Source organism: Watersipora subatra, chromosome 11 (assembly GCF_963576615.1).
Source record: "Watersipora subatra chromosome 11, tzWatSuba1.1, whole genome shotgun sequence".
Classification (NCBI taxonomy): Eukaryota; Metazoa; Bryozoa; class Gymnolaemata; order Cheilostomatida; family Watersiporidae; genus Watersipora; species Watersipora subatra.
This window is the reverse complement of record NC_088718.1, coordinates 28572523-28587693: the sequence shown is the minus strand read 5'-3', so window position 1 is coordinate 28587693 and position 15171 is coordinate 28572523. Positions and strand designations below refer to the sequence as shown.

The following is a 15171-nucleotide window of genomic DNA, read 5'->3' as shown; positions in this document are numbered from 1 at the left end:
ACATTATATCCATATATACTCATATAAGTTACCATGTAACCAAACATTATATCCATATATACTCATATAAGTTACCATGTAACCAAACATTATATCCATATATATTCTCATATAAGTTACCATGTAACCAAACATTATATCCATATATACTCATATAAGTTACCATGTAACCAAACATTATATCTATATATACTCATATAAGTTACCATGTAACCAAACATTATATCCATATATACCCATATAAGTTACCATGTAACCAAACATTATATCCATATATATTCTCATATAAGTTACCATGTAACCAAACATTATATCCATAGATACTCATATAAGTTACCATGTAACCAAACATTATATCTATATATACTCATATAAGTTACCATGTAACCAAACATTATATCCATATATACCCATATAAGTTACCATGTAACCAAACATTATATCCATATATACTCATATAAGTTACCATGTAACCAAACATTATATCCATATATACTCATATAAGTTACCATGTAACCAAACATTATATCTATATATACTCATATAAGTTACCATGTAACCAAACATTATATCCATATATACCCATATAAGTTACCATGTAACCAAACATTATATCCATATATACTCATATAAGTTACCATGTAACCAAACATTATATCCATATATACTCATATAAGTTACCATGTAACCAAACATTATATCCATATATACTCATATAAGTTACCATGTAACCAAACATTATATCCATATATATTCTCATATAAGTTACCATGTAACCAAACATTATATCCATATATACTCATATAAGTTACCATGTAACCAAACATTATATCTATATATACTCATATAAGTTACCATGTAACCAAACATTATATCCATATATACCCATATAAGTTACCATGTAACCAAACATTATATCCATATATATTATCATATAAGTTACCATGTAACCAAACATTATATCCATAGATACTCATATAAGTTACCATGTAACCAAACATTATATCTATATATACTCATATAAGTTACCATGTAACCAAACATTATATCCATATATACCCATATAAGTTACCATGTAACCAAACATTATATCCATATATACTCATATAAGTTACCATGTAACCAAACATTATATCCATATATACTCATATAAGTTACCATGTAACCAAACATTATATCTATATATACTCATATAAGTTACCATGTAACCAAACATTATATCCATATATACCCATATAAGTTACCATGTAACCAAACATTATATCCATATATACTCATATAAGTTACCATGTAACCAAACATTATATCCATATATACCCATATAAGTTACCATGTAACCAAACATTATATCCATATATACTCATATAAGTTACCATGTAACCAAACATTATATCCATATATACTCCTATAAGTTACCATGTAACCAAACATTATATCCATATATACTCCTATAAGTTACCATGTAACCAAACATTATATCCATATATACTCATATAAGTTACCATGTAACCAAACATTATATCTATATATACTCATATAAGTTACCATGTAACCAAACATTATATCCATATATACCCATATAAGTTACCATGTAACCAAACATTATATCCATATATATTCTCATATAAGTTACCATGTAACCAAACATTATATCCATATATACTCATATAAGTTACCATGTAACCAAACATTATTTCCATATATACTCCTATAAGTTACCATGTAACTAAACATTATATCCATATATACTCATATAAGTTACCATGTAACCAAACATTATATCCATATATATTCTCATATAAGTTACCATGTAACCAAACATTATATCCATATATACCCATATAAGTTACCATGTAACCAAACATTATATCCATATATATTCTCATATAAGTTACCATGTAACCAAACATTATATCCATAGATACTCATATAAGTTACCATGTAACCAAACATTATATCTATATATACTCATATAAGTTACCATGTAACCAAACATTATATCCATATATACCCATATAAGTTACCATGTAACCAAACATTATATCCATATATACTCATATAAGTTACCATGTAACCAAACATTATATCCATATATACTCCTATAAGTTACCATGTAACCAAACATTATATCCATATATACTCCTATAAGTTACCATGTAACTAAACATTATATCCATATATACTCATATAAGTTACCATGTAACCAAACATTATATCCATATATATTCTCATATAAGTTACCATGTAACCAAACATTATATCCATATATACTCATATAAGTTACCATGTAACCAAACATTATATCCATATATACCCATATAAGTTACCATGTAACCAAACATTATATCTATATATGCTTAGGCATCAATCAGAAGTAGAACTGCTGCATATTAACTCGCAATCTCCTGGATGCTGTTATCTTGTTTCATTTCTGACATTTTTACAGAATAAATTTCCCTAAATTTACACTATAACTCTTCACCAGTATGTAACAACATAGCTGTTGACTAGGTGATCTATTCCACCCTTGTCATAATCATAAAATAAATAAATAAGAAAAAAATAAATAAACACAATATTGTTACTCATTGTGAATTTAGTCAACAACCATAAATTACATAGCAAATCAATCTTCATGTTGTAGTGATTTTAAATATGTAAACCAAACAGTTGTAAATTATGTTTTTAAATTATTATGCAGACTAAATTCTGAACATTTCATTTTTTTAATGGTTGAAGATAACAATCTGTACAGATGTGATCACATCACATACATTTTTATATGCTTATTTCAAGTATTATACATGTCCGTATATAAGAATTAATTTGATATATAATTTATAGCTATGGACTAAATTCACAACAAGTAACAATGTTGTAAATGAGAATTTTAGTTTTCCTACAAAGGGGTCCAGTTTATATCACACACCATTCTATATGAGAAATGTTCACAGTTGTTTGTACTGCTAGTCTATGGTAAGTCCATGGCAAGATCTACCTAACGCTTGGAACCCATTTAAATGAGACATGATCACATCAGGTTTTAGTAAATTTTATCAGAAAGTATAGGTCTTTTATCATTTGAGATTTTGTTTACAGTTTGACATGATCTGACTGCCAAGATGTTTTAATATTAAAATTGACAAAATTTGATCGCAATTAAAATGCTCAGAAGAAAAAGACGTGCCAGGACTTTTTCAGAATTGACATCAAAGTTCGTGCTTCCTGTTTGTTCCTTTAGTTATTGATGTCAGCAATTGTGTTCATGTTACAAGGTTATATGTCTCTATTGACATGTATTTTATTGTGTATTTGCTCATGTTTGTTGGAATAAGGCTTCAAATACTATAGCCTCAGATACAATGCTCAAAAGATATAATGATAGCTTGGTTCAAAACTGTCTCATTGTTTTTCTATAAACACTGTGTCAACATATGACTACCTGAATCTGGTGGTTGGCTAAAGAGTGATCATATTTTTACCACTTATAGACAAGAAGCGTATCTTTATCTTTTGAGTGGTTTAAACGGGATCAATTGTTACCAATTTTAATCCTGAAACATCCTGGCAGTCAGATCTCCTAACACAACAAACAATATCTATAAAGGGAGAAAAATATTTATACTTTATACTTAATAATTATAAATAAAATAAATAAATCTGATAAAATCTACTAGATTTTGATTCGATCTCAACTTTGATAGCTTATACATTTAATGTACATATGGGATCTTCAAAAGGCTTCACACCGATATGCTTATAACATGTTTAAGAACATGTTTTGGGTGTTATTTTCTATAAGAACATTGACAATTCTTGTGTAAGAAATTCAGGAATGCTTTCAACTATCCACTGAGGAGATATGCAGAAGAAAGGGAGAAGTAAAGTAAATATATTATTGTAAACAACATAATTTGTTTACATTTAGTAATAACAAACTCTTACTATGTAGTCAAAATGATCAGCTTTCACCCGACATGGGAAGATAAGTCTCAAATCTGCTTAAATACCTCTGCAAACTGTGGTAGACTAATTATTAAGGCCTTTTTCAGCTTAGACTTACCTCTAAAATATAATCATTAGACGTCATAGTTTACAGTATACTTTATCCACTGCTATAATTCTAGATGGTAAACAGTGCCATCCACCCAGGCTGATGGAGTAACTGGCTGCAGTGAGAACTCAATTAGCCAAGATGATGTCGTTCAATGAAACAGCTACATGTAGCTTGCTTAAAGCTTTTTTGGTAAAGGACATTGATAGAAGTGCTTTGTCATGCTATATAGCTTTTTACGCTATTAGAGAAATTTCTCTTCAGAAGCTCAGAATTAGCAATCAGCCGGCATGTGCAGGTGATTAGGTGCAGGTGATTAGGTGCATAAATAGAACACTAAGTGATACAAAATTTGATAACTAAAAGCCAAGTTAAAACATACATGTATAGCGGTGGTGAACAATTAATATTGAACTATGTATAGTACACTATTATAAATTATAGCAGATTAGTTACAACAAAAAGATAAAAAAAGATTGAAGCATGTGCTCCAGATGTCCGACAAGTTGTAGAGTTTTCATCAAATAAAGATTCTAATGAACTGGCTTATCCAGCATTCACCTTTTCTTTTATTTTAGCCACGAAAATATTCACAGTCAAAAAAATATTCACAGGTAAACAGTGCCATCCACCCAGGCTTGTGGATGCTACTGTGGATCCACGCAGTGCCATCCACCTTTCACTCAAGGCCATCTGTCCTAAAATTACATTATAAACTGACTTCTTTGACTAACAACTGTGAGACTAACTTGGAATTACCTTATATACTAATCACCGGTCCAGGTTGTCTCACTCACTTCCTCCATCAGCACACTGAAGGCAGTTAGGGATACTGTTATTCTGTCTAGAAGTCAAAGTAGACAAGCTATAACATGTGCCCTTTTATTGCAGGCTATCCTTTTTTTCCCAGCAAAATATCCCTTTTACTGGTAAAAAAGCATTACTGGTAAGAGTTCAAGCAATCCACTTTACAACAACGTTGCAAAGTGGATTGCTTTTGTATGTGTGTTGTATTTCTAACACACGTTCCCTTTTTCAGATCGGCAGAGTTATCTGTACTTTTCTCAAAGAGGAAACAACTACAAAAGTGTAGTGTTGAGGCCACTACACTGTTGTAGTTGTTTCCTCTTTGAGAAAAGTCTAGATAACTCTGCCGATCTAAAAAAGAGAAAGTGTATTAAAAATAGCCAGAATATTTGGTGCTAAAATTTACTCAATGGTGATATCTGTTACATTGGCTCTTAATTGTAGAGTGCAATGACTGATGATGCTTATTTTTTAAATTTAAGTATGATTTGCCTTTTTCTGCATTATACCAAGTTTACAGGCTTCTGGCTATATTGATATAACTGTTGATGCTGCCAATGCTGCTGACCCTTTAGATGCTGCCGGTCTTCACACATACTTATCTTCAAGGTTTTCTGAGAAGACTGTACAAGGTTTCATTACGTTGGCATCTGGTGTACATCTTATGCATTCTGTGTCTGAAGTCTTATGTCATCTACCATGGCAGCATTCCTTGCATCTTTAATTGTATTCGCTTGACCGTTGTGACCGAAATAAATTTCAATTTTTAATTTTAATAACGGAAGCATTTTACAGCAAGCTGATTCACAATCATACACTTGTACTTGTGATTACTACTGAGCTGCTGGGCTTTTGGCAAATGATGATAATGTTGGCGCTGCTTATGCTGTCTATGCTGCCAATACTACTATTGCTACCAATGCTATCACCGCTGCCGATACTACCATCGCTGCCAATGCTGCCAATGAGTCTGATGCCACCAATGTAATACTACAAGCATACCTAATACCTACAAAAAACGATACCATAATTTGATTTTTGATAGAAAAATATTTTTGAAAGTTCCACATATTTCATTGAAACATAAACCAAGCAAAATTACCCGATACATTAAAGAAATGAGTGCGATAGCGAACCACTAAAGGGCGAACTCTTTACTGATAAATGATCATTTGAGTTATAATGTTTTTATATTAGTACAACCAAAAGCTGAGACGCTACAATAACTAGTTTTTGCTGTTTAAATTGTGTGATTTTACCGTTTGTAATTTTTCTATTCTATTTAAATTCAAACTAGCAAGATCAATAATGATTTTCCAACATAAATATTGTTAAGACAAGTGTTACTGGTGTTAATGGGATAGAAAGTTAACAAACGGTACTTTGCAAAACTTGTAACAACAAAAACACTTTTTATTCATTTTATGAAAAAAAAATATTTTCAAGGCACAAAAAAATTTAGTATTGCTCGATAAAAATAATTTTCTCGCAAATGTTGTTTAATGAAGTGTACTTAAAACAGTTGTAATTGAAGCATTTTTTATCTTTAAGGTTCACTAGTTTTTCACAAAAAATTGTTTAAAATCATAGATTACCAGGCATTACACAATTCTCATACTATCAAATTGGTGAAATAATTCATAACTAATACACAAATTTTTAGCTTTTGAAGTTGTCTACACATGAGAATATAGTTCCAAGTAAAGTTAAGCATCAATTGGGTTAAAGTGAAACCACAGTAGTTTCTATTTAACCTAATGCGCATCGATCATCTGAATAAGCCAACCTGAGAAGATCTCTAATAATTTTCACGAAGCTTGAGCAAATACAAGGGCTTCAAACTAATTACACAGAGTCATACAAAAGTCAATCACCTGCCGATACATGTCACAAAGTTACATTGTTTCAGTAAGAGGAACAAACAAATTCTGATAATTACTGTCAACAAATGATTCTTTAATTAAACAATAATCAATGAAAACCTACATTTAAACTTCATATGTCAACAATCTTTGTTAAAATACAGTGTTGCTTTGTATATTGATAATATCTCGGACATGAGTGGGCGGTGAGAGGCTACCGGTGGAACCAAAATAAATAACAAGCAAAACTGAATCGAAGAAAGAAATGATTTTTCTATATTGTGACTCGAGCACCTGGAAGGTTGTTATGTGGGACTCAGCAGTGTGGCAGCCATTTCTAAGAATCAGTGATGATCCTTGAGTTATTTTTAAATTAATTTATATAGCAGTTAGTCGGATAAGATAAATACTTGCAGCCAATCATGTGGATACAATAATTTTGTCTAAAAAAATGTCTATAGCTACTTATTGTGGTGTAGTGCTTAAATTATTGTAAACAATGTAAATAGTTCTATTTTATAATTTTTGATTTTAATACGGAAATAGATTAATACATACCCTTGTCACAAAGATAAACTTGCACAAAATTTTAGTACATTTTCTTAAATTTTTTCAGAAAGATTACATGTTTTTTCCATTGAAGATTTTGTTTGATGTTTGAGGTGATTTGACTGTAAGGATGTTTCAAGATTGAAATCGACAAAACTTGATCGCTTTTAAAATGCACAGAAGAAAAATACATGCGAAATGATGTCACACGTTGCTATCGTTGCAATAGTAGATATCAGCTATTGGATTCAAGTTGCAGCGTTACGCATCTCTATTCTGTCGTCTCTTTGCAACTATAGTCGTCATAATCGCAGCTTCGCTTGATCTGAGTGTTTTAACCGCAACCAAGTTTTATCGATTTTAATCTTGAAACATCCTGGCAGTCAGACCTCCTCAAACATAAAAAAAATTGCAAATAATAGAAAAATACCGAACCAATTTTGATAAAATCTACAAAAATATTGTGCGAGTTCATTTTTAAGAGATTTTAGAGAGGGCTCAGACCGATATACAGTACTTATAAATAAACATGAATTGGCTGTTTTTTCTTACCTGAAAATTCAGAGTTTTTGAGTGAAATTCAAGAATACTTTCAACTATCCTCTGTGTAGATATACAAAAGACAGATACATATAAATTATCATAAACAACGTAAACATAATAAAAAAGTCCACTAACTGTGTAGCCATAAGCATCAGCTTTCACACATCGTGAGAAGATAAATCTCAAATGTGCTTCTATATACCCTTTTGCTAGTAGTAGAATGTTTAGTGATTAGTAGTTAAAAGCTTCTATGCTTAGACTTAGCTCCATAATACAATCCTAGCCTTCAATGTTTACAATATACTTTATTAACTGTTATAATTTTAGATAGTAAATAGTGTTATACAACCAAGCTGACGGCACAACTGGCTGTGTGGACTCAATTAGAGTGATTTTAATGCCAGCGTGAATATCACTCATAACGTTGCAGAACTGATTATGTTAACAGAATTCACATTTATATAGTAATGCAATACTCGTACAGTTATCAGTGTAGTGTGGATTGCTAATAAGTAATAGAAAATATTTGAAATTCACAGACGGCTATTTTCAAATTTTCGTAGGGATAATTTTCTGCGAAGTAAAATAATAAGACAACCAATAGAAACAGAGATTAGTTGAAAATTGATCTCAGAGGATTTGGATTAATTATAGTCAATTTTTGCCAATATGTATTTATATGTGCCAATGTAATACATTGCATAGGCACAATAATCCTTAAACAAGCAAAGGATTGTTTCAGTGCAAGTAATAGCAGGCTGGTTAATAAAGCCAAATGGTGTGGGGTCAAATCCAATACATTGCTAATGTTTTTTCTAACCTTCAGACAGACTAATGAGCAGGCACGCCTCTTATAATAATAAATAGTTGTTAACCGTTGGTAACACTCAGTAAGAAATAGATGATTTACATATCCTTTCGCAAATAATAGTTGGCACAGCAAAAAGTAAAAACGTTCATAATCTAATCCAAATCTACAAACCGATATGCTATTGGTGAAATAGAAATGACTTTCAGCCGTTTCAGATATATTACCACAATAAGTTCTCTTGGTAGCTTACTGTTCACAGATGAAATCTTTACTGTAAGAGCCATGTCCGGCTGCCCGTCCATCTGTTTGTGTGAAGCCACGGTCAGAAGCTGAGGAAAAAGATTGCATTATACATGGTTTGAACTTGCAACTTTCAGTTTGGCTGACCAGCACTATATCACCTGCCCCAATCAGCAACCTTCAACATTTCCTAATAATGGTATGTATACACCAGAACATCTCTCATGGCACTTGAAACTGTCAGGGTACTAGTGTTAATAAAAGCAATTCGAGATTAAAAGATGGCCCAGAGAATCAATCACATGGTAATCTGATGATGTAATGTCTAACATAATGACATGTGTACAGCCTTTCAATTTTATACGTCGCTTTCTTATTTAACTTGGAGTAAAAAGTAGAATTGTCGACAGGAAACTGAGCTTGTTCGCTGCTGGCAATAGTTGTAACAGAAAAACTGAAAACCAAAATATTATCCTGATATCATGAGAAGTAATGCTTCGATGACGCATGACAACTTTATAATCAACACAATGAAATGCTAATTAGATTCATTGTTGACACGCTGCCCTGCCGTTGGCTTGACAACTTAGCCGTGAGGAGATAACCACGAGCTGCCGCTATTCCCTTGTATGTAAGCATGCTAATGAGATACGTAAGAGATATATTGATATCGCTCTGTAGTAACCATGCTTATCATTTCAGGCTTCTAGTATTACGGCGTTAGCAAGATACTATGGACTGCGTTGTCAATGCTATGCAATATTTGTTATTAAATGTTGACATTACCCGCTATCGATAAACAAACCACGGTTATGATTATGATAATGTCACTGGGTATATAATATTCTCAAGCCCATCGAGAGGGTCACTTGAGAAGAGAACATGTAATGACTGTCAGTTGAGAAGACACCTGTAAGACTGCCAGTTTAGATAACCACCTGCTAAGACTGCCAGTTGAAAAAGACAACCTGTTACGACTTCTTTCAAGAAACTCCTCTCTCAGGATGAAGTTTGTCTACTTGTTGATGACGTTGTGTTTCTTGCGAGGAGGCTTGGCAGCACCTGTTGAAAACTATCAGGTAGCTTTATAGACCTAAGCATAATGTGTTAATATTTACTATAAAAAATTATGGCAGTTTGCCAATGTTGTTACAAAAATCTATCTTTATTTTGTTTAAGAAAATACCTTAAAAATAAAAACAACTAAAATGGCAAAAAGACATTTTAAAAGCAACGATGAAAATTATATTTTTTGCACTCTATTAAAGTTGCTAAACAGTAAATATTTTTTGTCAATTTTTATTGCTGAAATGGAGTGAATAATGTGGAAAAAAACCCAATGTTTGATAAGTAGAAGTGACAAGGCAGACAAGTGCTTTCTGGTTGCTAAAATCATGTGCATTGAGTATTGAGTGTTGCAAGTCGATGCTTGTATCCCCTAATTTACCTGATAATTATTTCTAAAAAAACATGAAGGCTTTATTATCCATGGATTGCGCTGGGAATACCTCTCTAATCATATAATTATTCAATAATTTAATTGCATTGCTTGCTCTACCAGCACTTTATAGGCAAAAGTTAACAACTTCTACAGTAACCCAAACTGCTAACAAAGCTGGTGTTGATGATGATGAAAGGTGCTTGTTGTTGCTGAAGTTATTTGAGGCTGTTATCTAGGTGAATTTATAACAAACACAAAGGAAACAAGGTTTCTGGCAGGTAGCCAACAAGTGACTCGCCATAAAGCTAGTCGTAGGGAGTCTGTCCAGTCTGTCCGTTTGAGTCAAAAGAATTAAAAGACTGCATTGAGTTTGTTAAACTTTATTGCAGTTCTGATTTTTTTGTCAAATTTGACTGTGACATTTTAATTCTCTCTAATTTCTCACTTTCGTTAACATTTTTAGTAAAAATGCAAAATAATCATATAAATAAATTCCAAGAACTATAAATACTGATCATGCAATCGGCCAGTCGTAATACGGCATCGCGCGTAGCTGCAACAGCATTGAATTTTATCTATATGATGATTCGTCAAGATTATTACAAAAATTGTATGCAAGACAGATTGGGTAAGATCTTTGAACAGAGGAAAAGCTTTATAAAAGATTTCCTTTACATAAGCAATCGATTGGAACAGGTTATAGTAATTTGTCATTAAAAGCCCACAAATACAAGTTTGGTTAGAAGTTAAATGCAAGAATTTATGATGTTATGCAGCGCTTTCATAACCAAACAGCGAATACATACAATTCTGATCAACTAGCCATTCCACAGCATTTACATGAAGTATCATGAATATTATGTTCTTTTGAAATCAAATTTTTTGATGCATGGTTTATTTACTTTTGCCACTGGTAACACGGAACAAGCAATAATGCTGAGAGAGTTATAGCTAGTCGGGAGATATACTATATAATATGTTATATATGTATATACATTGTGTATACTATTTTATTGGCAATAAAATCATTTCAAACAGAAATGTATTTTAAATAATGCTATGCAAGAATCGTCAAAAAAAGAAAGTTAGTCATTAAAATCAACTAGATGATTTTTCATTTAATGTTTAAAACACCTTCTCTTTATATTAGAAGCATAAGAACTCATAGAAGCATAAGAACTCATAGAAGCATAAGAACTCTAGGTAAAATTGCTATTTGCTGCAGATTAATTGTAGATATAGCCAGTATGACTTGTGATGTGCTGTTTCAGATAAGCAAAACTGACCTACAAACTTTTTACATAATAATAGAATATTTATAAGCTCTGTACTGATGAAGCAGTAAAAAGCTTACACATAGCATCATTTGATTTTATATTCTGTACAGGTAATGCGAGTTATATTTGGTTTTGAATACATATAATTATACCAAATAATAGTATGCCAATCTGTGGTCAGGTAAGTTGGCTTTGAAACAATGACAAAAGGTTTAACATGCTCTATTAGCCAATAAGGTTTAGTCCTTCATTTGAAAAATTGAGACCATATTTCGAAACAATTTTTCTGCTTTTCAAAAAAACGCTTGAAAACTTGCAAAAATCGTATTTAGTCTCATATCATCATCCCTCTATAGTTATAGCAAACATTTGGTCTACAAGTTACAAGTGTTACAGCCTGCACAAAGTGGTGTTAACAGATCAAGTGATTCAACTGCTCATCTCATCAGTTTCCTGTATTTTAGGGGGCTGAGAAGGAAGTCCTGACACCTGAAGAGAGTGAGCTCCTTTATTGGATTCTAAATAACTACTACGCAAAAATGGATGAGTAAGCAAGCCATATTCTGACCCTATTTTTTCACCCCAACAACAATAGCACACTATCCACACTTGTACTCTTTGATAAAATATTTCGTACAACAATGACCATGACCTTTTATTTTAAACCATACACAGAGTTTCTTCGCAATTGCCAGCTGTGTAAAAAAAAGAATTTAGTAGCCAATCAAGATACTGTGAGATCACCTACGTATAAAGGGAATGTGTTTGACGGTGTCGGTTTCATGGCACACTCAAGCAACTGTAAAAAGATAGCGATAGATCTTGCAGTGATAGGGGTACATATTGGGACAATACCTTTTCTTGAGGCATCATTGTCAGTAGTGGAGCATGTGTGTTCCACCCCATTATTGAAAGCCATCAAAGGCTGCTTTAGCCAATCAAATGTCTTGAGGTATCATTGTCAGTAGTGGAGCATGTGTGTTCCACCCCATTATTGAAAGTCATCAAAGGCTGCTTTAGCCAATCAAATGTTGTATAGAGATATTTGTTCGGTGAACACTCAAATATTTATTATAATGAGAACCGTGTCCATCTGTCTGAAGTTATGCTTAGAGATTAGGAAAAACGATTGCTTTCAGTGGGATTAGAACTCGCGACACTCTAAAACCTGCACTACTCTACCACCTTGGCATATTTTGCAGTACACTAACTGTTTGTACAGTTAGCTACTAAACCGGATGCGTCGGATTGCCACGGTACGATCGCTTTTTAATTTGTCCTTGGAATTGGTTTGGGCGGATTGAAAGCAGTAGTTGAAAGTAGGATAGCTGTAAGTTTATGGATACTTTTCAAATGTGCAACAATCGCGAGTATGAAAACACTTTGAATTACATGTCAGTGACCGAAATGCTTTCCGCTTTACAATTTAACCTTGTTTGCTGCACCCATGTAGAGCAATCCTATTTCAGTGTCATGTTGTTCTTATCGAATTCTAAATTATGCGACCCAAAAAATAACCGAATTGCTATTTCTGATGACTAAACCTTGTCTTGAAGGCCAAGCAGCGGAGAAGAACACGATGAACACCTCAACGAGCTGATGGCAGAGCTCTTTGCTTACTACAATGATGAAAACATGGAAAGTATTGCTCCTGAAAGTCTACCAAACTACGATCCACAGAACAACTTTGATGAAAGGTTTCAAAACCTTGTCCAATCCGATCTTCTCACATCTAAAAGATATCTGGACAGAATTGGGTCACAACTTCTGCCGTCTAAGAGGTATCTAGACCCTATCGGATCTGCACTCCTGCCATCTAAGAGGTATCTGGACAGAATAGGGTCACAACTTCTGCCTTCTAAAAGGTATCTGGACAGAATAGGGTCACAACTTCTGCCTTCTAAAAGGTATCTGGACCCTATCGGATCAGCACTCCTGCCATCTAAAAGGTATTTGGACAGAATTGGGTCACAACTTCTGCCGTCTAAGAGGTATCTAGACCCGATCGGATCTGCACTCCTGCCATCTAAGAGGTATCTGGACAGAATAGGGTCACAACTTCTGCCATCTAAAAGGTATCTGGACCCTATCGGATCAGCACTCCTGCCATCCAAACGGAACGGGCAAACTGACATGAATGGGGTAGCCGAAACATCCTTTCCTCTAAATAAAGCCTCAGCCACTTCTCCCAAAACGTATCTGATGTCTGGAAATGATGCCAAAGACCTCCAAGCAACCACATCGGAAAAAAGTGAGAAAGTTGACAGCGACGCACAATTACTAGCAATGGTAAAGAGCTTAATGGAGCGAAACTAGAAAAGGATACGGCGACGTGAAGTGTTTGTGTAGAAGGTGTGATGTACCCGGAATAAACCTGTTATAGTCGACTCTTGCAATCTCAACCTCCATTTGTGATTTTTAAACAACTTTGTTATTCCAAACACTCTTTTACCTGCTATCTATTGCCATTGTACTTGTATGTCAACAACTGTAAGCACACATTTACTTTAGCTACAGTATCTAAGATGGCTGGTCTTAGCTAGCGCTTGAATTGATATTCCTGGATTATTGTATAATATACGTCAATCTTTAGTCAAGGAATCTGTTTCAGTTGTAGAAAGCAAAAATATAACTTTCACAAGAGTTTACAGTTAGAATTATTTAAAATACGTTACAAAAATCAACAAGGCAGCAGATGCATTCTCTACAAATAAGATGCCAACTATAATGCTATTTGCTATCGGTGAAATGAGAAACACTACCATTTCAAAAGAATGTTAAAGGAAAGTGGTAAGGAAGGTTGATATCTATGCAACAAGATATACCCTAGAGAAACAACAGAGCATTTTCATTATTGATTTTTGCAAGGAAAGAAAATTCCTCTGAGATCAATTGTGGATCACAAATAAATCTTGGCATATAGGAAGTATGCAGTCGAAGACTTGACACGAGTAAATATTTCGAGTACAAGGTCTGCTTAGCTACTGAAAGCAGACGCTGTGCGTGTTTTTAAGGGCAACATTGCACGAACAATAACTCTGGGATCTTGGCTGGACATGTCCGAGTCTAGTGGCAAGGGAACCTTAATGACTAGAGGCATGCCCGGTTGCGGAGAGCGATTTAAAGTTGAATATCGGTCTAGTCACCATTGGTCGATGTTTTTGGAATTTGAACCCAAACCTGTTGTGTGCAGATCAAGCCTTCTCATTCACTATGCCACGGCTGCAACTGGCAACACAGTCATTCGACAAAAACTTCTGTTAGCAAAACCTCAAATTCTTGATATAAACTACTGTACTACTGTGGTATGCGAAATAAACTGGATGACTTTGATGGAAAATTAAAATTCTGTTCTAAACATTGTTACTCATTGGGAATTTAGTCTATAGCCATAAATTATATATTAAATTAATCCTTATTTGTTCCTGATTTTAAAAAAGTGAACCAAACAGCTGTATATGACTTGAAATAAGCATATTAAACTGTACAGATTATTATAATTAATCATTAAAAAATGAAATGTTCAGAATTTAGCCTGCATAATAATTAAAAAACATAATTTTATTGCTGTTTGGTTTACATACTTA

General features: G+C 33.2%; 1 protein-coding gene across 1 annotated transcript; it reads left to right on the top strand.

The window, feature by feature from the left end:
- The first annotated feature begins 9747 nt into the window (after positions 1–9747).
- On the top strand, positions 9748–14175 carry LOC137408580 (uncharacterized). Its single transcript, XM_068095161.1, has 3 exons — positions 9748–9945; positions 12049–12131; positions 13141–14175. Exons 1-3 carry the CDS (start codon positions 9871–9873, stop codon positions 13898–13900), a joined length of 918 nt encoding a protein of 305 aa, XP_067951262.1. The 5' UTR covers positions 9748–9870; the 3' UTR covers positions 13901–14175.
- The last annotated feature ends 996 nt before the right edge of the window (positions 14176–15171 follow it).